The sequence below is a fragment of the Ascaphus truei genome, chromosome 13, assembly GCF_040206685.1.
Source record: "Ascaphus truei isolate aAscTru1 chromosome 13, aAscTru1.hap1, whole genome shotgun sequence".
Taxonomy (NCBI): domain Eukaryota; kingdom Metazoa; phylum Chordata; class Amphibia; order Anura; family Ascaphidae; genus Ascaphus; species Ascaphus truei.
Window position 1 is genome coordinate 10,826,730 of NC_134495.1, and position 27,373 is coordinate 10,854,102.

Here is a 27,373-nt window from a genome sequence, read left to right on the forward strand (position 1 = left end):
GATCTTCATATCACGCGCATTTTGTGAAGGTTTGTATTCATTTTTAGCACTGACATTTAGATGCACAAGTTTTTGTTTTTTATATGTATTTATAAAATGTTTTACCAGGAAGTAATACAGTGAGAGTTACATCTCTTTACCTGTATGTCCTGGGCACAGAGTTATCATGACAAATACATGGTTACATTAAATGAACAGGGGTTATACACTATATAAAGACATTGCATGCACAGTAAGAGATAATATATGTTATAGGCGTGTGGAACAGTTCCAGAGAGAGCAGATGAAATGTGAGACCGCTTTAGTTTTGGAAGCTGAAATATGATATTAGTACACGGTCTCCGATGTGTTTTTAGCATTCATGCTCCTATTTTGAGATTTGGGGAATGACCATAGGATGAGTTACATGCCGCACTGATGATGGGAAGTATTTTCGGGATTGCTAACAAGCTCCATGCAGCGACTCCTGGAGGGATTAGGAACGGGGCTCGATTCTGACTGGGAAACACGGATGAATAATTTATCCACAGAATTTCTTTATTTAAAGCAGAGTTATTTATTGCAGTTCATATATAAAGTAATTGTTCTTTGCGCAGGGCTCCGTTCCCTTGCCCCCCCCAAAAAAAAAAACCAATGTCCCCATTCTGCACCCTGAATCTTTCCCTATTGTGTGCACATTCACTTTTACTTCTGTACAGTGCCACCTCTCTATGCCTTGCAGTCTGACCTCCACACCCCACAGAATCACCACTCATTCTATAAAGCACACTCAGCTGTCAGGTACTGCAGGGCAATGCACAAGGAAACCCACTCCTCCTCAAGTAGAGCCCGCTCATTCCCAGGCCCTGCAGAGCATTGCACAGGAGAGCCAACTCATCCCCAGCCCTGCAGAGCACTGCACAGGAGAGCCCGCTCATCCCCAGGCCCTGCAGAGCATTGCACAGGAGAGCCCACTCATCCCAGGCCCTACAGAGCCTTGCACAGGAGAACCCACTCATTCCCAGGCCCTGCAGAGCATTGCACAGGAGAGCCTCCTCATTCCCAGGCCCTGCAGAGCATTGCACAGGAGAGCACGCTCATTCCCAGGCCCTGCAGAGCATTGCACAAGAGAGCCCCCTCATTCCCAGGCCCTACAGAGCCTTGCACAGGAGAGCCCGCTCATTCCCAAGCCTTGCAGAGCATTGCACAGGAGAGCCCGCTCATTCCCAGGCCCTGCAGAGCATTGCACAAGAGAGCCCCCTCATTCCCAGGCCCTGCAGAGCATTGCACAGGAGAGCCCACTCATTCTCAGGCCCTGCAGAGCATTCCACAAGAGAGCCCCCTCATTCCCAGGCCCTACAGAACATTGCACAGGAGAGCCCACTCATTCCCAGGCCCTGCAGAGCATTGCACAGGAGAGCACGCTCATTCCCAGGCCCTACAGAGCATTGCACAGGAGAGCCCACTCATTCCCAGGCCCTGCAGAGCCTTGCACAGTAGAGCCCGCTCATTCCCAGGCTCTGCAGAGCCTTGCACAGGAGAGCCCGCTCATTCCCATGCCCTGCAGAGCATTGCACAAGAGAGCCCCCTCATTCCCAGGCACTACAGAGCATTGCACAAGAGAGCCCCCTCATTCCCAGGCCCTACAGAGCATTGCACAGGAGAGCCCGCTCATTCCCAGGCCCTGCAGAGCATTGCACAGGAGAGCCGCTCATTCCCAGGCCTTGCAGAGCATTGCACAGGAGAGCCCGCTCATTCCCAGGCCCTGCAGAGCATTGCACAGGAGAGCCCGCTCATTCCCAGGCCCTGCAGAGCATTGCACAAGAGAGCCCCCTCATTCCCAGGCCCTGCAGAGCATTGCACAGGAGAGCCCGCTCATTCCCAGGCCTTCCAGAGCATTGCACAGGAGAGCCCGCTCATTCCCAGGCCCTGCAGAGCATTGCACAGGAGAGCCGCTCATTCCCAGGCCTTGCAGAGCATTGCACAGGAGAGCCTGCTCATTCCCAGGCCCTGCAGAGCATTGCACAGGAGAGCCCGCTCATTCCCAGGCCCTGCAGAGCATTGCACAAGAGAGCCCCCTCATTCCCAGGCCCTGCAGAGCATTGCACAGGAGAGCCCGCTCATTCCCAGGCCCTGCAGAGCATTGCACAAGAGAGCCCCCTCATTCCCAAGCCTTGCAGAGCATTGCACAGGAGAGCCTGCTTATTCCCAGGCCCTGCAGAGCATTGCACAGGAGAGCCCCCTCATTCCCAAGCCTTGCAGAGCATTGCACAGGAGAGCCCGCTCATTCCCAGGCTCTGCAGAGCATTGCTTCAGGAGCCCTTTACCTTCAGCGCGTCTCTCCTCCCCCAAGCTTAACGTTGTTATGGTGACGTGACGCAAGCGCCCAGAGGAGCATGGGGTCTGTGCGCCGGGTGCGGTGTGATGACGTCACTGAGGCGCCTTGGCAGCTACCGGTCGGTGGCGCGAGACTCGAACCGCAAAACATGAGTCTCATCGGCGGCCCCGCGCCCACCTACCTGCTGGTGTGTGTGTGTGTGTGTGTGTGTGTGTGTGTGTGTGTGTGTGTGTGTGTGTGTGTGTGTGTGTGTCTATCGTGTGTGTGTGTGTGTCTATCGTGTGTGTGTGTGTGTGTCTATCGTGTGTGTGTGTGTGTCGTGTGTGTGTCTATCGTGTGTGTGTGTCTATCGTGTGTGTGTGTCTATCGTGTGTGTGTGTCTATCGTGTGTGTGTGTGTGTCTATCGTGTGTGTGTGTGTGTCTCTCTTGTGTGTGTGTGTCTCTCTTGTGTGTGTCTCTGTCATACACCATCTGTACACACACAACACCCATATCTAATATGTGTACTGTTCACACACCTTAACCATATACATATTTATATATATAAATGCCTCTACGCATTATTATTTTATTATTTATATAGCTATTTATTCATTCCAATTATGAAATGATCACCTGCACCAGAGAATAAAAGTAGAATAAAAACTACATGAATCACACTTTTGTTATCGTGCAATCATTTCATGATTGGGATGAATCATTTTCTGTGTGTGGCCATCTCTTGTGATTTTATGTATAAGTCTACACCTCTTCCTTTGGCATCTCCCTGGAGCTGCTGTTCTATTTGAAAGGCCTGTGTATGTGACACAACACACACAGAAGCAGCTGTGTGAAAGGTTTCCTGCCCTGAAGAGCTTACACTCGGAGCCTGGTTTCTCTCCGCAGGCCTCGCTGAAGGCTGATTGTGTGAACAAGCCGTTCGTCCAAAGGTGCCAGGACCTGGTGAAAGTCATTGAGGATTTTCCTGCCAAGGTAGAGAGAGCAGCTTGTGTGTGATTCCTCCTGTGGGGTGATAGGGGATGAGGGAGGTTTCCAGATTATTCCACTTTAGGGGCCTGTGGTGACTTGCTATTGAGTGCACGTATGGGGAGCTTGGTGTTGTGCAGAGGTTCCCAACATTTTTCGCACTGTACACCCCCTGCTTGAAATGTTTGGTGAACCACAAATTCTTAGTGCTACTCATCAGGCTGATGCTAACAAAATTGTGTGACCAATCCCAGGCAGTATAGTGTCTTGAGCTCCCGGGTGGAATAATCAGACCCCAACCTGCTGCAGGCAGCATAGGAGGTGTAGCTGTCAATGACTGCGGGAACTGCCAAAGTCACGCCCCATAATGCCTTGTTGCTGTGGATGTAAAGCATTGTGGGAAGTGGCTTTGGAAGCTCCTGCTGTAAATGACAGCTATACCGCCCACGCTAAGGTGCTGTTTGGGGCCTTACTAAATGCGCAGTCCCACCACAGACCCAGGAACCCGCTGTACTGCCTGGGAGCTGCCATTACAGATTCTTTTTGGCTAACCACTTGGAGACCCCTCGCAAACCCCATATTTGGAATTACTGGTGTAGTGGTTAAGGTGTTAATGGTGTTAGCATGAGGATGTGACTTCAATTCCAGCCTAAGCTACCTGAGGCTGGGTCCATGGTCAGCTCGCGACCGTGCGCGTGACGTCACCCGCGTTTTTAGCTGCAGCGATTTGTGGCTTGGGTAGATGCGATGGGGGGGGGAGGTGGCCATGACATCACAGAGCTGGGTCGCCCTCATTGGGCAAACCGCTCACGTGACTTGGCCGTCGCTCCGCAGAACCAAATTGAACTGATTCTTCGCGCTGGCCCGTCGTCTGTGGCCGCGATCATTGCCTTAAGGCAGTGTGATCGTGCCGCCCGCGCGCGGTCTCGCCAACCATAGACGCGGCATAACCCTTTCACTGCCAGTGCATTGTATGTCCATTTGTCAGCGTAAGGGTTAAATGATGTCGATCGCAGATCACAATCTCCCGGATATTCTGTCATTGGGAGGTGATGAGATTGTACCTCTGCGCCTTCTCCTCTTTGAAGACTGCTATTCCACCCCAGAGGTGGCTACATCCATCCATCTGACACGTATCTGTTAATCACTTTGGAAATCCTAATCATTTGAGAGGTTTCGTGAAACAGGTTACAGCTTCAGGAAAACTTGACTGTGATTGAGTTTGCTTGTCTCTGGTCTCAGGAGCTTCACGCAATCTTCCCATGGCTGGTGGAGATGATTTTCGGCAGCCTAGATGGCAGCATTGTGGGCTGGAACCTGCGCTGCCTGCAGGAGCGGGTGAACCCGCTGGAGTTTCACACTGCCCTGGAGTTTCTGGATCCCAGGTAAATCCCTGACACGGCCAGCGCGGAGCCCCTGTCCCAGGGTATAGTAATAGATTTATGCTCGTTTGTTCTCCATCCCCAGTGGCTCCATGATGAAGTTGGTTTATAAGCTGCAGGCTGAGGAATACAGATATGATTTTCCGGTCTCGTATCTTCCGGTAAGCGATGGAAATCCCCTCTGCTCTCTCGGGCGGAAGGAAACCCCTGAAGCTGTACTATGTAAGTCATGTTGATCTGTCTCTTGTTATTGTGCCAGGGTCCAGTCCGACTGTCCATACAGGAGAGAGTGCTGCCCGAATGTCCCCTGTATCACAACAAGATCACGTTCCCCTCCTCAGGGGGTCTCAGTCTCAATCTGGCTTTGAGTATCCTTTGTAGAGCTACTGAGAGACCATTAACATGCAGAATGTGATGTCCATTATAGCCTGCCCATTATATGCAGTCACTGGGGGTTTCCGCTATTGTTGCATCGTTACTGTGTATCCGTTTTAATCCATAGAACATTTTCCACTGAGCGTAACAGACGGGCATTAACGACTGATGCTTTGCGATGTGCTGGGACGGGGTCACGTTTTGGGGAATCGTTACATTGCTTTCTGTAAATCTCTCACAGTTGTATATTAGTTCTCCCCTTGACCGTTTGGGCTCAGATCCGTTTGAGTATTTCATGTTCCACTTTGCCATCTGCCTCATCACACAGAGGGTAAGTGCTGACACGTCGGGATGGTGCCTTCCATATAGAGTAGGGTTTGTTTAAGGACTGGTAGACGCCAGTCTGCACTGTTACATCCTTCAGGCAATATAGCTCCGCTCGCCGTATTGCTGAAAGAAGATAGTCTCCCTTTCCAGTCTGTGTGATATGTACAGCCTGTGTGTGGCGGGAGGGCGTAGCGTGTGTGTATATCAGTGTCTGCACGGTCCTCACTTTCCAGAGCTACCTCCATGGGCATCACTTCAGCACCTCGGACAGCGCCTACTTCATCATGGTGGACAAGTACCTGTGCTGCTTCCTGCCGACCGAGGGGAACGTCCCGTCTCCTCACTCCACCAATCCTGGAGGGGTTGTGCCTTCCCCCGCCCCCAGGTAACACAACGCTGAGCTTGCTGCCCGCGCTGGGAGTTAAAGGGTTGACAGCGCAGCCCACCTGTGCAGTAGCCTGCAGCTTTTTGTTTTAATGCCCATGTTGTTGATATAACCTCCGATTTTGGCCGTAATGCTTTCAATCTATTAGAATCTCACGCAGGTCTCCGCTTCACGAGCGATAACCTCTTCTCTCTTCCTCTCCAGATCCCCATCTATGTCTTTCACCTCCTACGGCTCTCACAACAGCCTACTGAAGAGACACGTTTCCCATCAGCACCTGGTGAATGCCGACCCTGCAGCGCAGGAAATCTGGAGGTCTGAAACCTTACTGCAAGTGAGTCCCATCTGTGGGGGAGGCGGGGCAGGGCAGGAGATTTGAGGGGCAGGGAGGTAGATCACAGACCTCCCAGATGACTGATCAAACATTGGTCTTGTGTGTCTGTCGCTCACAGGTCTTCGTGGAGATGTGGCTTCACCATTACTCTCTGGAAATGTACCACAAGATGCAGTCTCCACATGCCAAGGTAGGCCCTCACCTGCCGGGGTTATAGTGTGTTATCCCAGGGAGCAGAAGAAAAGACAAGATGTGATCAGTAATAATGATGGCTATACAACACTGTTCTGTTTCACACACGATTCGTTTGCCCGGTTATTCGCACACTGTTGGAAGTGTCTGTGTGTAAGGGAGCTGTGAATACTGACGCTGGGCTGCACCTAATCATGTCTGTCCACAGCAGATTCTTTAGGTAGGAGTGGTGCCAACTTGGGGGGTTTATTCATCATCAATGATGAGTGTTTGGTGAGCTCTTAAGGGTTTTAATTATTTCCCACACCGCTTGTTATGGGAAGTATCCCTGTTAAGCTCAGAGAAGCTGCGTGCATTGCACCCTCTGCTTCTCATGGGAAGGGTTTCTAAAGCTCTTTGCATCTCTCCCATCAGAAAGCAGAAAGGAGGTCACAGATAAGGCCGTTTAGGGCAGCTACTGCTGGGCTGTCTGTCAGTTCTAAAGGACATACCCCTTTAAAATCCCGTGCGCACAGGCAGGTGACAGCCACCCTTATCCCTGCAGGCCTGTCCTGTCTGTCACTGCTAGGGATTAGCATCATTCTGCGTGAGGTTGCAGTCCTGCACCATGTCGCTCTGGTCTGTTCGCCTCTCGTCTTCCTCACTCGCCTCTCTGCGGTCTGTTTCGAGCGATTCCATTTAATGGCTGTATTTCGTGTACAGTGGGCCGTGCCAATGTCCTGCCCTGCAGATAATCTTGGTGTGCTGTGTCACGGGAGACCAGGACACACACACCAGGGATCAATTCGCTAGACAGAACTACATAGTTAATAAAAATGAATTTATTGAAGAATGGTATCCACAACTGTCCAATATATAGAACACACACATCTAACTGGGGAACACCTTACAGGCCGAGGTGCAGAGACCTCCGTTAGGAAGTTTCCCTGTTCTGCTCCCATGCATTGTCTAACAAGAACTGCTTCAGAACCCCTTAACAGGAACTCTGGGACCTATTACTGGCAGTGGAACTCATGCCTGGAACTAACTACGGCTGCACTTATAGTCCCGGCTACTGCGCCGGTGACGTGGTGTAGCACGAAATCAAGTCTATGTAATCTGTCGCATGCGCCTATAGTCGGCGCGACACACTGACCAAAATCACTGGAAGTCAATAGAATTTGATTTTTTCGGTGACTGCAACGTGACGTGAGCGGTTCAGCCAATGAGGGTGAACCGCGCACGTCCCCGCCACGCCTCCGGTCGCCCTTTGTCTCCTGCACTATAAGCAGGAATCGCTATGGCGACGGATGACGTCATGCTGTCGCCTGCACTATAAGCTCAGCCTAACGGGCCACCTTCCCCAACCATGGTGATAACACAGGGAGGGTCAATGGCGGGTGCCTCCAAAGTTACTTGGCTCCTGATTGGTGGGTTCAATGCAACATATGTTTTTTTACATGAAACTTCCAACATTCCATCCTGAACACAAAGTTAACCCCTGATCCCTGACGTGCTGGAAACCAGGCTACACATATTATATTACAGCTAAGGGTAATGGCGGGCTTAGCATTTATTAAAAGCAGCCAAATCTACGCTTACCGTCACTTACTGTATAAAGTGTTAATGATGCATTCTCTTCCTTTCCAACCTCTCTCTCTCTGTTACCAGCTGGAGATTCCTTCCCGACAGGAGGGGGATTCTCTGGTGTTTGGGTATTGGGGGCTTCAGAGTGCACAGCTGTTGGCAGAAACCGTTCATAATTCTGTCTGTGTTTTCTAAACATAAAAGCTTTAGGCCTAGTTATACTCGGTATTGCAGTATATGGCAGCTTAAACAGATTGTCACTGTGTATGTTTGTGTGTGTGTGTGTATACGCTGTGAGTTATCTGAGCTAATGTTTAGGCCCTTGTGTCCTGTTTTTAAGTTGTCCTCTCTCGTCCTCTCACTCCATCCAGTGTTTTGTTATCTCTCTGTTTTTGTCCCTCCTCTCCACCCGTCCCTGTCGGCTCCTGTGTGTCTCAGCTGGAAGCTCTTCACTACAGGCTCAGTGTGGCCGGCCCTCCGCACGTTTGGCCTGCTCTGCCCGGCTCCCTCCATTCATACCAAGTACTTCCATCTCATGGGGGCGGGGGGGGGGGTCACCTTGTGTGTTGATCATCACTAGCAGGAAGCGGGGGTTTATCCCACTTGTAGTAGAATGTGAAAAGGGGGGAGGAACAACCAGCTGGGGGCCTGAGCTCAGGGGCTGCACAATGCACTTCAGGAGTTGTTTGATCACCAGTGCCTCATTCCTTTGTGACCCCTTGCTTAGATAGAGATGCTTGTTATATACACCCTCTGCACATGCTGCTTACCCTCTAGGTCCTAGAGGTGCCGAATATCTCCCTGCTGACTGATGGGCTGCTCCTGATCAGGTCCTAGAGGTGTCACATGCCTCTTTGCTTGCCTTGTGATTGGATAAACCTCTGGACCCCAGCTACTAAACTGCTTTGGCTGCACATTCTGATAATGTGTGTGTAAGACTTGTGGCTGTGAAGATGCATTCACTCTTATGCAGATAAACAAGGTGTTTGGAAACATGTTTTACACACCCTCCCCTCCCTCCCATGTCTTTATTCTTCAGGAATACGTTTCCACGAGTATTGAATTATAAACATTCTAATTGACAGCCTCGCTCCTAAATCATGAGGAGAAACCTGAATTCTGTCACCTGGTCAGATAAACCCCAGAGTAACTCCTTTCCTGCAGTGTTTCCGGCTCCCGTGGCGGTGAATCCGGGGGTGTTCATCTTGCATTGGGAGGGTGAATGCAATCTTATATCTGCCATCTCCAGTAATCTGCCTCTCCTTCCTTGTGCGCTGATCTCCTCCAGTAATCTGCCTCTCCTTCCCTGTGCGCTGATCTCCTCCAGTAATCTGCCTCTCCTTCCTTGTGCGCTGATCTCCTCCAGTAATCTGCCTCTCCTTCCCTGTGCGCTGATCTCCTCCAGTAATCTGCCTCTCCTTCCCTGTGCGCTGATCTCCTCCAGTAATCTGCCTCTCCTTCCCTGTGCGCTGATCTCCTCCAGTAATCTGCCTCTCCTTCCCTGTGCGCTGATCTCCTCCAGTAATCTGCCTCTCCTTCCCCGTGCGCTGATCTTCTCCAGTAATCTGCCTCTCCTTCCCTGTGCGCTGATCTCCTCCAGTAATCTGCCTCTCCTTCCCCGTGCGCTGATCTCCTCCAGTAATCTGCCTCTCCTTCCCCCCATGCGCTGATCTCCTCCAGTAATCTGCCTCTCCTTCCCCCCGTGCGTTGATCTCCTCCAGTAATCTGCCTCTCCTTCCCCCCGTGCGCTGATCTCCAGTAATCTGCCTCTCCTTCCCCCTTTGCGCTGATCTCCTCCAGTAATCTGCCTCTCCTTCCCTGTGCGCTGATCTCTAGTAATCTGCCTCTCCTTCCCCGTGCGCTGATCTCCTCCAGTAATTTGCCTCTCCTTCCCCGTGCGCTGATCTCCTCCAGTAATCTGCCTCTCCTTCCCCCCCGTGCGCTGATCTCCTCCAGTAATCTGCCTCTCCTTCCCTGTGCGCTGATCTCCTCCAGTAATCTGCCTCTCCTTCCCTGTGCGCTGATCTCCTCCAGTAATCTGCCTCTCCTACCCTGTGTGCTGATCTCCTCCAGTAATCTGCCTCTCGTACCCTGTGTGCTGATCTCCTCCAGTAATCTGCCTCTCCTACCCTGTGTGCTGATCTCCTCCAGTAATCTGCCTCTCCTACCCTGTGTGCTGATCTCCTCCAGTAATCTGCCTCTCCTACCCTGTGTGCTGATCTCCTCCAGTAATCTGCCTCTCCTACCCTGTGCGCTGATCTCCTCCAGTAATCTGCCTCTCCTTCCCCCCGTGCGCTGATCTCCTCCAGTAATCTGCCTCTCCTTCCCCCCCGTGCGCTGATCTCCTCCAGTAATCTGCCTCTCCTTCCCCCTTTGCGCTGATCTCCTCCAGTAATCTGCCTCTCCTTCCCTGTGCGCTGATCTCTAGTAATCTGCCTCTCCTTCCCTGTGCGCTGATCTCCTCCAGTAATCTGCCTCTCCTTCCCCGTGCGCTGATCTCCTCCAGTAATCTGCCTCTCCTTCCCCCCCGTGCGCTGATCTCCTCCAGTAATCTGCCTCTCCTTCCCTGTACGCTGATCTCCAGTAATCTGCCTCTCCTTCCCTGTGCGCTGATCTCCTCCAGTAATCTGCCTCTCCTTCCCCCTGTGCGCTGATCTCCAGTAATCTGCCTCTCCTTCCCTGTGCGCTGATCTCCTCCAGTAATCTGCCTCTCCTTCCCCCTGTGCGCTGATCTCCTCCAGTAATCTGCCTCTCCTTCCCCCCGTGCGCTGATCTCCTCCAGTAATCTGCCTCTCCTTCCCCCCGTGCGCTGATCTCCTCCAGTAATCTGCCTCTCCTTCCCTGTGCGCTGATCTCCAGTAATCTGCCTCTCCTTCCTTGTGCGCTGATCTCCTCCAGTAATCTGCCTCTCCTTCCCCGTGCGCTGATCTCCTCCAGTAATCTGCCTCTCCTTCCCCCCCGTGCGCTGATCTCCTCCAGTAATCTGCCTCTCCTTCCCCCCGTGCGCTGATCTCCTCCAGTAATCTGCCTCTCCTTCCCCCCGTGCGCTGATCTCCTCCAGTAATCTGCCTCTCCTTCCCTGTGCGCTGATCTCCAGTAATCTGCCTCTCCTTCCCTGTGCGCTGATCTCCAGTAATCTGCCTCTCCTTCCCTGTGCGCTGATCTCCAGTAATCTGCCTCTCCTTCCCTGTGCGCTGATCTCCAGTAATCTGCCTCTCCTTCCCCGTGCGCTGATCTCCTCCAGTAATTTGCCTCTCCTTCCCCGTGCGCTGATCTCCAGTAATCTGCCTCTCCTTCCCCCTTTGCGCTGATCTCCTCCAGTAATCTGCCTCTCCTTCCCCGTGCGCTGATCTCCTCCAGTAATTTGCCTCTCCTTCCCCGTGCGCTGATCTCCTCCAGTAATCTGCCTCTCCTTCCCCCCCGTGCGCTGATCTCCTCCAGTAATCTGCCTCTCCTTCCCTGTGCGCTGATCTCCTCCAGTAATCTGCCTCTCCTTCCCTGTGCGCTGATCTCCTCCAGTAATCTGCCTCTCCTACCCTGTGTGCTGATCTCCTCCAGTAATCTGCCTCTCCTACCCTGTGTGCTGATCTCCTCCAGTAATCTGCCTCTCCTACCCTGTGTGCTGATCTCCTCCAGTAATCTGCCTCTCCTACCCTGTGTGCTGATCTCCTCCAGTAATCTGCCTCTCCTACCCTGTGTGCTGATCTCCTCCAGTAATCTGCCTCTCCTACCCTGTGCGCTGATCTCCTCCAGTAATCTGCCTCTCCTTCCCCCCGTGCGCTGATCTCCTCCAGTAATCTGCCTCTCCTTCCCCCCCGTGCGCTGATCTCCTCCAGTAATCTGCCTCTCCTTCCCCCTTTGCGCTGATCTCCTCCAGTAATCTGCCTCTCCTTCCCTGTGCGCTGATCTCCTCCAGTAATCTGCCTCTCCTTCCCCGTGCGCTGATCTCCTCCAGTAATCTGCCTCTCCTTCCCCCCCGTGCGCTGATCTCCTCCAGTAATCTGCCTCTCCTTCCCCCCGTGCGCTGATCTCCTCCAGTAATCTGCCTCTCCTTCCCCCCGTGCGCTGATCTCCTCCAGTAATCTGCCTCTCCTTCCCCCCGTGCGCTGATCTCCTCCAGTAATCTGCCTCTCCTTCCCCCCGTGCGCTGATCTCCTCCAGTAATCTGCCTCTCCTACCCTGTGTGCTGATCTCCTCCAGTAATCTGCCTCTCCTTCCCTGTGTGCTGATCTCCTCCAGTAATCTGCCTCTCCTTCCCCCCGTGCGCTGATCTCCTCCAGTAATCTGCCTCTCCTTCCCCGTGCGCTGATCTCCTCCAGTAATCTGCCTCTCCTTCCCTGTACGCTGATCTCCAGTAATCTGCCTCTCCTTCCCTGTGCGCTGATCTCCAGTAATCTGCCTCTCCTTCCCCCTGTGCGCTGATCTCCAGTAATCTGCCTCTCCTTCCCTGTGCGCTGATCTCCTCCAGTAATCTGCCTCTCCTTCCCCCTGTGCGCTGATCTCCTCCAGTAATCTGCCTCTCCTTCCCCCCGTGCGCTGATCTCCTCCAGTAATCTGCCTCTCCTTCCCCCCGTGCGCTGATCTCCTCCAGTAATCTGCCTCTCCTTCCCTGTGCGCTGATCTCCAGTAATCTGCCTCTCCTTCCCTGTGCGCTGATCTCCTCCAGTAATCTGCCTCTCCTTCCCCGTGCGCTGATCTCCTCCAGTAATCTGCCTCTCCTTCCCCCCCGTGCGCTGATCTCCTCCAGTAATCTGCCTCTCCTTCCCCCCGTGCGCTGATCTCCTCCAGTAATCTGCCTCTCCTTCCCTGTGCGCTGATCTCCTCCAGTAATCTGCCTCTCCTTCCCTGTGCGCTGATCTCAAGTAATCTGCCTCTCCTTCCCTGTGCGCTGATCTCCAGTAATCTGCCTCTCCTTCCCTGTGCGCTGATCTCCTCCAGTAATTTGCCTCTCCTTCCCCGTGCGCTGATCTCCTCCAGTAATCTGCCTCTCCTTCCCTGTGCGCTGATCTCCTCCAGTAATCTGCCTCTCCTTCCCCGTGCGCTGATCTCCTCCAGTAATCTGCCTCTCCTTCCCCGTGCGCTGATCTCCTCCAGTAATCTGCCTCTCCTTCCCCCCCGTGCGCTGATCTCCTCCAGTAATCTGCCTCTCCTTCCCCCCGTGCGCTGATCTCCTCCAGTAATCTGCCTCTCCTACCCCCCGTGCGCTGATCTCCTCCAGTAATCTGCCTCTCCTTCCCTGTGCGCTGATCTCCTCCAGTAATCTGCCTCTCCTTCCCTGTGCGCTGATCTCCAGTAATCTGCCTCTCCTTCCCTGTGCGCTGATCTCCAGTAATCTGCCTCTCCTTCCCCGTGCGCTGATCTCCAGTAATCTGCCTCTCCTTCCCCGTGCGCTGATCTCCTCCATTAATTTGCCTCTCCTTCCCCGTGCGCTGATCTCCTCCAGTAATCTGCCTCTCCTTCCCCGTGCGCTGATCTCCTCCAGTAATCTGCCTCTCCTTCCCTGTGCGCTGATCTCCTCCAGTAATCTGCCTCTCCTTCCCTGTGCGCTGATCTCCTCCAGTAATCTGCCTCTCCTACCCTGTGTGCTGATCTCCTCCAGTAATCTGCCTCTCCTACCCTGTGTGCTGATCTCCTCCAGTAATCTGCCTCTCCTACCCTGTGTGCTGATCTCCTCCAGTAATCTGCCTCTCCTACCCTGTGCGCTGATCTCCTCCAGTAATCTGCCTCTCCTTCCCCCCGTGCGCTGATCTCCTCCAGTAATCTGCCTCTCCTTCCCCCCGTGCGCTGATCTCCTCCAGTAATCTGCCTCTCCTTCCCCCCGTGCGCTGATCTCCTCCAGTAATCTGCCTCTCCTTCCCCCTTTGCGCTGATCTCCTCCAGTAATCTGCCTCTCCTTCCCCCCGTGCGCTGATCTCCTCCAGTAATCTGCCTCTCCTTCCCCCTGTGCGCTGATCTCCTCCAGTAATCTGCCTCTCCTTCCCCCCGTGCGCTGATCTCCTCCAGTAATCTGCCTCTCCTTCCCCGTGCGCTGATCTCCTCCAGTAATCTGCCTCTCCTTCCCCGTGCGCTGATCTCCTCCAGTAATCTGCCTCTCCTTCCCCGTGCGCTGATCTCCTCCAGTAATCTGCCTCTCCTTCCCCGTGCGCTGATCTCCTCCAGTAATCTGCCTCTCCTTCCCTGTGCGCTGATCTCCAGTAATCTGCCTCTCCTTCCCTGTGCGCTGATCTCCTCCAGTAATCTGCCTCTCCTTCCCCCCGTGCGCTGATCTCCTCCAGTAATCTGCCTCTCCTTCCCCCCGTGCGCTGATCTCCTCCAGTAATCTGCCTCTCCTTCCCCGTGCGCTGATCTCCTCCAGTAATCTGCCTCTCCTTCCCTGTGCGCTGATCTCCTCCAGTAATCTGCCTCTCCTTCCCTGTGCGCTGATCTGCATTATGTGATGAGGTTCCTTTTGTACGCACTGGTTTGTGCTGCAGTGAGCGGGTTTGAGTGTGCCGCTTTAGCCCTCTGGCTCTGACACTTGGTTCCTTCTTTCTCTGTGGTCACAGGAGTCTTTCCAGCCGACGGAGGAGCACGTCCTGGTGGTCCGGCTTCTAGTGAAGCACTTGCATACCTTCACCAACAGCCTGAGGCCTGAGCAGTGCCCCCCTTCTGCTCACTCGCACACGGCCAGCCCCCTGGATGAACTGAAAAGGTGATGTGCGTGTAATGTCCGTCTGGATAAACCAACACTCTGCAGTAACCTGTATACCAGGGGCGGGCCGCATCCAGTCCTCCCAGGGCCCCCAACCGGTCAGGCTTTCAGGAATCCCTGCTTCAGCAAAGGTGGCTCAATCCGTGGCTGTTTTAAGCATATTCAGGATATCCCTGTGAAAACCTGGCCTTTTGGTGGCCCTTGAGGACCGGACTTGGCAACCCCTGGTGTACACCGAAGGGAACATCAAGGAGACACGCCTCGTGTCGGCTCAGCCAGAGAATGTTCTCTAGAACCTGATCGGAAGCTGCCTGTGCAGCTCTCCTTTTACAAACCCAGGCGTGTTGCTATGAGGATGCCTGGAGTGTGTGTTCTGCTTGGTCTGCCCCACACTGAGTGCCCCCTCTGTCCTGCCCCCCCCACAGAGTGGTGATCCCACGCTTCGTCCAGCAGAAGCTGTACATCTTCCTGCAGCACTGCTTTGGACACTGGCCCCTCGATGCCTCCTTCAGAGTGGTATGTACCCTTCAGTCCGCCTGCACCGGGGTTAGGTGCTACTTATTCCAAGTCTCTTTCCTTCCCTGGGCATGCTCTGCAATGGGTTGCTGGCCCCTCCTGGCAGTGAAGGGGTTGATTTTGTCGCTTTCTCGTGTTCCTGCCCCCCCCCCCCCCCCACCCTCTCAGGTGCTGGAGATGTGGTTGAGTTACGTGCAGCCTTGGAGATACGCCCCCGAGAGACCCACCCCCCCCATCAACGAGCTGCAGAATCGTAGCGTGGCCGAGAGATGGTGAGGAGGAAAGTAATTTAGTATGGGGGACAGGACGGCAGCTCAGGAAAGGGCAGAGAGGAAGGAATGACCCACAGATAGACGTAAGGGATAAAACAAAAGAACACCGTTGGCTTGGGAAGATGAGCGGCGTTCAGGCCGATGTCCGTGCTGGGTTCTAGCTGGACCTTTTTATGAAGACATTGGAAACAGTGAGGGTGTGTGCACACTAGGCGTGTCCGGGCTGCACTGCTCTATACTGAGCTGGCTAAGGCAGAGCTTATACTACCTGCGCGGCCGCGTGCACACCTGCAGCCCCAGCGAACTGTGCACCTGGCTGCAGGAGATTGGGGAGGTGATACGGGGGTGTGGCCAACGCGGCACGGACACGTCACGAAGCTGGTTCGCCCTTATTGGCTGAACCGGCAGTCGCCTGAGAAGACAAAATGTAATGTCTTCTCAAAACGCTGTCGCATCAACGCGCTACGTCGCCGACAGGTGCGCAGTCACTTGGCTAACTACTATAGCCAAGTACTGAATTGTGCCTGACGTGCGCGCAGCGCCGCCGCGATTAGCTCAGCCTTAGTGTGTGCATGTATGTGTGTACGAGAGGGCGTGCGCTGAGGATTCGGTCAGATGACGCCTGCTTCTCCCCCCAGGGCTCCCTTCGTGCAGGAGAACCTGCTCATGTACACCAAGCTCTTCCTTCGCTTCCTGAGCCGGGCCCTCCGCACCGACCTAGTCAGCCCCAAGAACGCCCTGATGGTCTTCAGGGTGGCGAAGGTGTTCTCTCAGCCCAACCTACCAGAGATGATCCAGAAAGGTAAGAGCAGAGTGGCCGAAAAATATACCCTGCAGTGCAGCAGCACCAAGACAATCAGAGGCTGCTTCTTGCAAACGGCCATACAGGAGTCAGCATGTGACGTACACACTAACCGTACACAAGGAAACGCCTGCCGTGCCACCGCTGCCCTGCCACCGCTGCCCTGCCACCGCTGCCCTGCCACCGCTGCCCTGCCACCGCTGCCCTGCCACCGCTGCCGTGCCTGATATTTTTGATACTTTGCGCTTGCAGTTCTGTATTTGAGATTTCCGACCTGCTCTTGTGATATATTTGATCACCAGGCAGCGCTCGGTCTCTGTGATTCCTCTCCCGATTTGTCCTTGGGTGTCACAAGGAACGTGGAGGTCCAGCATGCTCCTGTCCCTCGGTTCTGTGTGTGATTAGTTATGGAGAGGCAGGTCTCTCCATTCCCCTCTGATGCCCGTCCTTCCCTGCGGGTGGTAACATTCCCCTCTGATGCCCGTCCTTCCCTGCGGGTGGTAACATTCCCCTCTGATGCCCGTCCTTCCCTGCGGGTGCTAACATTCCCCTCTGCCCGTCCTTCCCTGCGGGTGCTAACATTCCCCTCTGATGCCCGTCCTTCCCTGCGGGTGGTAACATTCCCCTCTGATGCCCGTCCTTCCCTGCGGGTGGTAACATTCCCCTCTGATGCCCGTCCTTCCCTGCGGGTGCTAACATTCCCCTCTGATGCCCGTCCTTCCCTGCGGGTGGTAACATTCCCCTCTGATGCCCGTCCTTCCCTGCGGGTGGTAACATTCCCCTCTGATGCCCGTCCTTCCCTGCGGGTGGTAACATTCCCCTCTGATGCCCGTCCCTCCCTGCGGGAGGTAACATTCCCCTCTGATGCCCGTCCTTCCCTGCGGGTGGTAACATTCCCCTCTGATGCCCGTCCTTCCCTGCGGGAGGTAACATTCCCCTCTGATGCCCGTCCTTCCCTGCGGGTGGTAACATTCCCCTCTGATGCCCGTCCTTCCCTGCGGGTGGTAACATTCCCCTCTGATGCCCGTCCTTCCCTGCGGGTGGTAACATTCCCCTCTGATGCCCGTCCCTCCCTGCGGGAGGTAACATTCCCCTCTGATGCCCGTCCTTCCCTGCGGGTGGTAACATTCCCCTCTGATGCCCGTCCTTCCCTGCGGGAGGTAACATTCCCCTCTGATGCCCGTCCCTCCCTGAGGGAGGTAACATTCCCCTCTGATGCCCGTCCTTCCCTGCGGGTGGTAACATTCCCCTCTGATGCCCGTCCTTCCCTGCAGGTGAGCAGCTCTTCCTGGAGCCGGAGCACGTCCTCCCTCACCGGCAGCACCGGCTCCTCCTGTCCCCGAGCCTCGGCGGCAGCTTCCTGTCCTCTTGGCAGCCGCCCATCACCGACGCCTCGTTCAAGGTGAAGAGCCACGTGTACAGCCTGGAGGGGCAGGACTGCCAGTACATGCAGATGTTCGGCAGCGAGGCGCGGAATCTGGTGAGGAAATGTAAACAAACCTTAACCGTACAGCGCCCGACCTCCGTAAAACCTTTGCACATAATATCTCTCTGTATACTATGGGGCGCTCAACTCCCGTCCCCAGAATCCCCCACCCCCAAACAGGTCAGGTTTTCAGAATATCCCTGCTCCAACACAGGTGGCTCAGACACTGATTAAGCCACCTGTGCTGAAGCAGGGAGCTACTAATTGAGCCACCTGTGCTGAAGCAGGGATGTCCCAAAAACCTGACCTGTTTGGTGGTCTTGAGGACTGGAGTTCAGAAACCGTGTGTGTGCATACATATTTGAACTACATATAAATAGATATAAATATATATTACACCACTCGTGTATATACATGCATATAATTAATTAGCAGGACTGGTAGTGTATCGTTAACAGCTTGCTCCAGAAGGTTTATCTGTCTCTCTCCTGCTCGGTGTTGGTACCTGCCGTGTGTTAACGCCTCTTGCACTCTCTGTACATTCCGGGCCCTTAAACTTGTTTTCAGAACTTTGTATTTGGTATAAATCCGGCACGTTGGTTTCATCTCTTATTATATGAATACTATATATAAAAAATTTTTAAACATGCGTGTGACACGCCAAAGCCCTTTTTTTAATTAAATTGCAATATGTCGACAATTAAAATTGAGATTTAAAGAGTAAAATGTCCATTTCTCAAAGAGCCCCTGGTAACTTCCCAGGAATCGCGCGATGCCGCTGGTTAAAAAAAACCCCACTGTCCCTGTAACGTGGCGCCTCACGCCTGGACTCTCCTCTCCGCAGGTTCTCCGCCTAGCTCAGATGATCGCGCAGGCCAAGCAGACTGCCAAGTCCATCTCCGACCACTCGCTGGACGCCTCGGGGAGCCAATCATTCCTGTCCTGGTTCGGGCTGAGCTCCCCCGACCTAAATGGCTCATACACGGGGAATGACCTGGACGAGGTCGGGTACGACAGCATCAGGAAGACGGACGAGCACTTGGAGAAAGCGCTGAGCTATCTGTGCCACATTTTCAGGGTGAGACGCGAGACCACCTTCTCTGCATGGTTGCATAGTATATGAGGTTGAAAAAAGCCATACGTCCAAATTCAACCTATGCTAAATTTAGACGACATACTTATCCTATATCCTTACTTACGGTATATTGACCCAGAGGAAGGAAAGTAAAAAAACCCAGTGACACATCATCTAATGATATCTCATAAGGGGAAAATGTATTTCTTCCTGACTCAAAATATTGGCAATCGGATGACTCACTGGATCAACATCCTTCCCGTGTTTACTTATTTGGTATATCCCTGTATACCTTTCCTTTCATGCTCTTAAAGACACAAGCAAGGTAACCCTGACTGTACAAACGCACAATCGGGTGACATGCAACAAACCTGCTGATTGTGCCCCCCTCCAAATCTGCCTGTTTTGCCTCCGAGAGCTGCTCCCTATTGGAGCATGCAGGTAAATAAGTGCAGATAGTGGAAACGGATACACTCCCACTAACGATAATGTCATTAGACTGGTTATTAGAAACGAATGCTTTAAGAACATAAACGGGAGGAGCGGTGTGAAAAGCTCGCTGACCTCTGCCCTCTTTACGCAGCTGAACTCGGCGCAGCTCACCTATCTCACCGTGAACTTCGGGAGCTCGCAGGACGAGAACGGGAGGAAGCAGCTGCCGGACTGTGTAGTGAGCGAGGACGGAGTGAGCCTGACCCCTCTGGGCAGATACCAGGTGAGGAGGAATCACTCCGACGGGGGTCACTGACATCCCTCAATGTAACGAGGAGCCGGGAACTCCTTACTCCACTTTACAGATCCATACGTCACTACAGCGGAGGTTTTAAGCAGCAGGGCCCCCAAAGCTATTAGTCATTAAATGTTCTGCACACGGTGTGTAAGATCCCCCATAATGCAGTGCAAGTTAGAGATAAATCCACTGAAAACTTCAGAGCGTTAGATGGGACCCGTCTCCTGCACCCCAGAAAATGTCACCGGTGCCGTAACGCGTCCGTTACTCGGCCACATGTCCTGATATGTTCGGCCGCGTTCATGCTTAGAGCGACCACGCACATGACCGAACACATTGTCTATGGGAACGTCGATAGAGCGTGGGCCTGTGAGCGACGCCGCGGTTTTTTTTTTTTGGTTTTTTTTCCACGAGACAAATTGTTTTGATTTTGTCTAACGACGGCTGGGTCACATGCGCGGTTCAGCCAATGAGGGCGAACCGCTCGTGTGACATCATGGACACGCCTCCCCGTCGCTGTGGATTACAGGCCACAGATCAGCTTGGACGACAGGCGCACGTCCAAGCATTGACATGGCCTTTGAGTGCCGGAAAAGGTGTAATGTATACAGAGATTAATACATTGTAGGGAGAATAGCGCCTGGCGGTGTCTCGCCAAATATATAGAAGAAGAAATATCTCCCATAATAAGAACATTGGAATTTGTCACATAAGTCAAGGGGGTTTCAAAAAGGGGTTAACTCGCATATATTCCCGAGTGCCCATTGTCCATCCCTGTAATCAGCGGAGCTCCTTCAGTGTGCAGAACCCACCGTGGTAGAAATCAATAGGAGGAAAAGAGGTGGAATTGCGGAGCAGAACCAACATCCAGCAAAATATTAAAAAAATGAATTTATTAGGTCATGTAACCACTGAGGTTTAAAAAAAAACAAAAAAAAACGCACAATGCGCACAATGCGCTTCATCAAAGTTTATAAAGCGGCTGGTGCATGAAACGCGTTGGTGCGTTTATTAACCTCGGTGGTTACATGTGACCTAAAACACTTTTTTTTTTTTTTTTCTATTTTGCTGGATGTTGGTGGTGCTCTGCAATTCCACCTTTTTTTTTTCCCCCTACTTATTTGTACTAGAACAAAATAATGGCGATGCAGTGCAGGGCCCGATCCTGTGGTTGATCCCGTGTTTGAATTAATTCAATGGTAAGAAGGTATTGGGCACTCAAGAACTTCAAGAAAAGGTTTCTTTATTGAATCTACATATTCCTCCTACGCGTTTTGCTCCCACCAGGCACGAAAACGGGTAGGGGGTATATGTAGTTTCACTACAGAAACCTTTCGGCTTTTTGAGGGCCCGCTGCGTTCTGATCATTGAACTAATATGTCACGTCCCTGCTGAACAAGCAGACGCACTAACTCCAGGCACCGCGTTCCTGCTGAACAAGCAGGCGCACTAACTCCAGGCACCGCGTTCCTGCTGAACAAGCAGACGCACTAACTCCAGGCGCCGCGTTTCCTGTTTCAGATCATTAACGGGCTGCGCCGGTTCGACATTGAGTACCAAGGTGACCCCGAGCTCCAGCCGATCCGCAGCTACGAGAACGCCACGCTGGTGCGCCTCCTGTTCCGGCTATCAACCGCTATAAACGAGAGGGTAAGACGCTCCAAGACGCAGTAACTGCGTTCATTCCGATATACAACATGACAAATGTCATCTGTCCCGTCCTGAACACACAGCAAGAGATGCAGAGAAGGAATCCTTCCCAGCAGTGGCCTGCACATACACCTGTGTGTCTCTCTCTGTAGGATGAATGGGAACCAGTGGCCTGCACATACACCTGTGTGTCTCTCTCTGTGGGATGAATGGGAACCAGTGGCCTGCACATACACCTGTGTGTCTCTCTCTGTAGGATGAATGGGAACCAGTGGCCTGCACATACACCTGTGTGTGTCTCTCTCTGTAGGATGAATGGGAACCAGTGGCCTGCACATACACCTGTGTGTCTCTCTCTGTAGGATGAATGGGAACCAGTGGCCTGCACATACACCTGTGTGTCTCTCTCTGTCGGATGAATGGGAACCAGTGGCCTGCACATACACCTGTGTGTCTCTCTCTGTAGGATGAATGGGAACCAGTGGCCTGCACATACACCTGTGTGTCTCTCTCTGTAGGATGAATGGGAACCAGTGGCCTGCACATACACCTGTGTGTCTCTCTCTGTAGGATGAATGGGAACCAGTGGCCTGCACATACACCTGTGTGTCTCTCTCTGTAGGATGAATGGGAACCAGTGGCCTGCACATACACCTGTGTCTCTCTCTGTAGGATGAATGGGAACCAGTGGCCTGCACATACACCTGTGTGTCTCTCTCTGTAGGATGAATGGGAACCAGTGGCCTGCACATACACCTGTGTCTCTCTCTGTAGGATGAATGGGAACCAGTGGCCTGCACATACACCTGTGTCTCTCTCTGTAGGATGAATGGGAACCAGTGGCCTGCACATACACCTGTGTGTCTCTCTCTGTAGGATGAATGGGAACCAGTGGCCTGCACATACACCTGTGTGTCTCTCTCTCTGTAGGATTAATGGGAACCAGTGGCCTGCACATACACCTGTGTGTGTCTCTCTGTAGGATGAATGGGAACCAGTGGCCTGCACATACACCTGTGTGTCTCTCTCTGTAGGATGAATGGGAACCAGTGGCCTGCACATACACCTGTGTGTCTCTCTCTGTAGGATGAATGGGAACCAGTGGCCTGCACATACACCTGTGTCTCTCTCTGTAGGATGAATGGGAACCAGTGGCCTGCACATACACCTGTGTCTCTCTCTCTGTAGGATGAATGGGAACCAGTGGCCTGCACATACACCTGTGTGTCTCTCTCTCTGTAGGATGAATGGGAACCAGTGGCCTGCACATACACCTGTGTGTCTCTCTCTGTAGGATGAATGGGAACCAGTGGCCTGCACATACACCTGTGTGTGTCTCTCTGTAGGATGAATGGGAACCAGTGGCCTGCACATACACCTGTGTGTCTCTCTCTGTAGGATGAATGGGAACCAGTGGCCTGCACATACACCTGTGTGTCTCTCTCTGTAGGATGAATGTGAACCAGTGGCCTGCACATACACCTGTGTGAGTCTCTCTGTAGGATGAATGGGAACCAGTGGCCTGCACATACACCTGTGTGTCTCTCTCTGTAGGATGAATGGGAACCAGTGGCCTGCACATACACCTGTGTGTCTCTCTCTGTAGGATGAATGGGAACCAGTGGCCTGCACATACACCTGTGTGTCTCTCTCTGTAGGATGAATGGGAACCAGTGGCCTGCACATACACATGTGTGTCTCTCTCTGTAGGATGAATGGGAACCAGTGGCCTGCACATACACCTGTGTGTCTCTCTCTCTGTAGGATGAATGGGAACCAGTGGCCTGCACATACACCTGTGTGTCTCTCTCTGTAGGATGAATGGGAACCAGTGGCCTGCACATACACCTGTGTGTCTCTCTCTCTGTAGGATGAATGGGAACCAGTGGCCTGCACATACACCTGTGTGTCTCTCTCTGTAGGATGAATGGGAACCAGTGGCCTGCACATACACCTGTGTGTGTCTCTCTGTAGGATGAATGGGAACCAGTGGCCTGCACATACACCTGTGTGTCTCTCTCTGTAGGATGAATGGGAACCAGTGGCCTGCACATACACCTGTGTGTCTCTCTCTGTAGGATGAATGTGAACCAGTGGCCTGCACATACACCTGTGTGAGTCTCTCTGTAGGATGAATGGGAACCAGTGGCCTGCACATACACCTGTGTGTCTCTCTCTGTAGGATGAATGGGAACCAGTGGCCTGCACATACACCTGTGTGTCTCTCTCTGTAGGATGAATGGGAACCAGTGGCCTGCACATACACCTGTGTGTCTCTCTCTCTGTAGGATGAATGGGAACCAGTGGCCTGCACATACACCTGTGTGTCTCTCTCTGTAGGATGAATGGGAACCAGTGGCCTGCACATACACCTGTGTGTCTCTCTCTGTAGGATGAATGGGAACCAGTGGCCTGCACATACACCTGTGTGTCTCTCTCTCTGTAGGATGAATGGGAACCAGTGGCCTGCACATACACCTGTGTGTCTCTCTCTGTAGGATGAATGGGAACCAGTGGCCTGCACATACACCTGTGTGTCTCTCTCTGTAGGATGAATGGGAACCAGTGGCCTGCACATACACCTGTGTGTCTCTCTCTGTAGGATGAATGGGAACCAGTGGCCTGCACATACACCTGTGTGTCTCTCTCTCTGTAGGATGAATGGGAACCAGTGGCCTGCACATACACCTGTGTGTCTCTCTCTCTGTAGGATGAATGGGAACCAGTGGCCTGCACATACACCTGTGTGTCTCTCTCTGTAGGATGAATGGGAACCAGTGGCCTGCACATACACCTGTGTGTCTCTCTCTGTAGGATGAATGGGAACCAGTGGCCTGCACATACACCTGTGTGTCTCTCTCTGTAGGATGAATGGGAACCAGTGGCCTGCACATACACCTGTGTGTCTCTCTCTCTGTAGGATGAATGGGAACCAGTGGCCTGCACATACACCTGTGTGTCTCTCTCTCTGTAGGATGAATGGGAACCAGTGGCCTGCACATACACCTGTGTGTCTCTCTCTCTGTAGGATGAATGGGAACCAGTGGCCTGCACATACACCTGTGTGTCTCTCTCTCTGTAGGATGAATGGGAACCAGTGGCCTGCACATACACCTGTGTGTCTCTCTCTGTAGGATGAATGGGAACCAGTGGCCTGCACATACACCTGTGTGTCTCTCTCTGTAGGATGAATGGGAACCAGTGGCCTGCACATACACCTGTGTGTCTCTCTCTCTGTAGGATGAATGGGAACCAGTGGCCTGCACATACACCTGTGTGTCTCTCTCTGTAGGATGAATGGGAACCAGTGGCCTGCACATACACCTGTGTGTCTCTCTCTGTAGGATGGATGGGAACCAGTGGCCTGCACATACACCTGTGTGTCTCTCTCTGTAGGATGAATGGGAACCAGTGGCCTGCACATACACCTGTGTGTCTCTCTCTGTAGGATGAATGGGAACCAGTGGCCTGCACATACACCTGTGTGTCTCTCTCTGTAGGATGAATGGGAACCAGTGGCCTGCACATACACCTGTGTGTCTCTCTCTGTAGGATGAATGGGAACCAGTGGCCTGCACATACACCTGTGTGTCTCTCTCTGTAGGATGAATGGGAACCAGTGGCCTGCACATACACCTGTGTGTCTCTCTCTCTGTAGGATGAATGGGAACCAGTGGCCTGCACATACACCTGTGTGTCTCTCTCTCTGTAGGATGAATGGGAACCAGTGGCCTGCACATACACCTGTGTGTCTCTCTCTCTGTAGGATGAATGGGAACCAGTGGCCTGCACATACACCTGTGTGTCTCTCTCTGTAGGATGAATGGGAACCAGTGGCCTGCACATACACCTGTGTGTCTCTCTCTCTGTAGGATGAATGGGAACCAGTGGCCTGCACATACACCTGTGTGTCTCTCTCTGTAGGATGAATGGGAACCAGTGGCCTGCACATACACCTGTGTGTCTCTCTGTAGGATGAATGGGAACCAGTGGCCTGCACATACACCTGTGTGTCTCTCTCTGTAGGATGAATGGGAACCAGTGGCCTGCACATACACCTGTGTGTCTCTCTCTGTAGGATGAATGGGAACCAGTGGCCTGCACATACACCTGTGTGTCTCTCTCTGTAGGATGAATGGGAACCAGTGGCCTGCACATACACCTGTGTGTCTCTCTCTGTAGGATGAATGGGAACCAGTGGCCTGCACATACACCTGTGTGTCTCTCTCTGTAGGATGAATGGGAACCAGTGGCCTGCACATACACCTGTGTGTCTCTCTCTGTAGGATGAATGGGAACCAGTGGCCTGCACATACACCTGTGTGTCTCTCTCTGTAGGATGAATGGGAACCTGTGGCCTGCACATACACCTGTGTGTCTCTCTCTGTAGGATGAATGGGAAGCAGTGGCCTGCACATACACCTGTGTGTCTCTCTCTGTAGGATGAATGGGAACCAGTGGCCTGCACATACACCTGTGTGTCTCTCTCTCTGTAGGATGAATGGGAACCAGTGGCCTGCACATACACCTGTGTGTCTCTCGCTCTGTAGGATGAATGGGAACCAGTGGCCTGCACATACACCTGTGTGTCTCTCTGTAGGATGAATGGGAACCAGTGGCCTGCACATACACCGGTGTGTCTCTCTCTGTAGGATGAATGGGAACCAGTGGCCTGCACATATACCTGTGTGTCTCTCTCTGTAGGATGAATGGGAACCAGTGGCCTGCACATACACCTGTGTGTCTCTCTCTGTAGGATGAATGGGAACCAGTGGCCTGCACATACACCTGTGTGTCTCTCTCTGTAGGATGAATGGGAACCAGTGGCCTGCACATACACCTGTGTGTCTCTCTCTGTAGGATGAATGGGAACCAGTGGCCTGCACATACACCTGTGTGTGTCTCTCTGTAGGATGAATGGGAACCAGTGGCCTGCACATACACCTGTGTGTCTCTCTCTGTAGGATGAATGGGAACCAGTGGCCTGCACATACACCTGTGTGTCTCTCTCTGTAGGATGAATGGGAACCAGTGGCCTGGTGTTGTAAGACATTTCAAAGATTTTTGGAAACACCAAGATTACACTGGTGTGTTTTTTTTGTTCTGGTTTGTTTGGTATTCTGTTTGCAGAAGCAGTGTCTGTGTGTCTCTGTCATCAGCTTCTCAGCCATCTTTATTTCTCCCAGTTTGCAGACAGAATGGGTGCCCTTTGCTCCCGTGAGGATTTCCTGGGCAGGTTCTCCCGGTACCATCTGATCAGCGCTGCCCCCCCACACACCATAAGCCCCACTACCTCACACCGCCCTGCCGAGCCCCCCACCCCTCGCGTCCGCCTCAGGTTTATGGCCAGCTACCGGACTCTTCTCTTCTTGGTGATGCTTTATGTTCTGGCCGCCTTCGTCTCTCTGGGGCCCGCATCCTGCACTTTCTGCCTTCTGATTGGCTACTTGCTGTATGCCACAGCTCTGACTCTGCTGGCCGACAGGTGGAAACCGCACCGGGACTGACCCGAAAAAATAACTAGCACTTGTTTATATTTTTAATGCTTTGGATACTGTCAGTATTTTAATGTAAGATCAACTCTGGCTGAAAATGTTTTGGATTAAATGGTTTCAGGTAAAGATTTGTGTGTGTGTGTGTGTGTGTGTGTGTGTGTGTATACAGTAACCGTGTACACCTGTATACAGTAACCGTGTACACCTGTATACAGTAACCGTGTACACCTGTATACAGTAACCGTGTACACAGTAAGATGGGCAGTACGGTGGAATAAGTGCATTCTATCTAAAACTAAATACCTGGGAAGGATGTTACTGTCCCAAAGAACTGACAATCTAAGTGCATTTGCCTCATGACTCTACTATCCAAAATCATCTCATCTGTCTGGGGGAGGCTGTTTTAACCACTACCCTGCTGGAGAGGCATGCAAAGCAAATATAAGCGTGTGCGTACACACACACACCAAGCAATGTGTTAGGGAGCTTTTAAAGAGACAAGCGAAACGTTTAAAAAGAAAAAAAAATATTTTCATATATATGCAGCATTTGATGACCTTTTATTGAAAATGAATTACCTAAGATGCCGATCGATTAGTTCGTCCGTAATTGATCAACAGAGATGCTGCTTCTCGGGGTTCACTTATTGGCTGCCTTTTACGTTTCAATCAATCCTTCAGTCAGTGTAACGTGACAGTTACATATATATTCTTATATTACTAAGGTGACATTATCTATTGTTACAGTTTACCGCTCAAACTGCTGGGAACATTGGCAACACATGATCACTAACGGGAAAGTGTTAAAGATCTTGCACTGCTGGGGAGTAAAGCCTGCTGTAGAAATCAAAGGATGCTCAGTATATTAAAAC

General features: G+C 52.5%; 1 protein-coding gene across 4 annotated transcripts; it reads left to right on the forward strand.

Annotated features, from left to right (window-relative positions):
- Positions 1-2,383: 2,383 nt before the first annotated feature.
- SMPD4 (sphingomyelin phosphodiesterase 4) lies at positions 2,384-26,628 on the forward strand. Of its 4 annotated transcripts, none has more exons than XM_075568455.1 (19): positions 2,384-2,504; positions 3,204-3,290; positions 4,527-4,669; positions 4,752-4,827; positions 4,926-5,034; positions 5,314-5,372; positions 5,602-5,753; positions 5,958-6,087; positions 6,206-6,277; positions 8,284-8,367; positions 14,391-14,536; positions 14,962-15,052; positions 15,221-15,324; positions 15,963-16,126; positions 17,401-17,606; positions 18,397-18,630; positions 19,211-19,342; positions 20,879-21,007; positions 26,194-26,628. In XM_075568455.1, exons 1-19 carry the CDS (start codon positions 2,466-2,468, stop codon positions 26,512-26,514), a joined length of 2,478 nt encoding a protein of 825 aa, XP_075424570.1. In that variant the 5' UTR covers positions 2,384-2,465; the 3' UTR covers positions 26,515-26,628. The 4 variants fall into 4 exon arrangements, with proteins under 4 accessions (XP_075424570.1, XP_075424571.1, XP_075424572.1 ...); XM_075568456.1 differs by having other exon boundaries at positions 5,320-5,372; XM_075568457.1 differs by lacking the exon at positions 8,284-8,367.
- Positions 26,629-27,373: the final 745 nt, after the last annotated feature.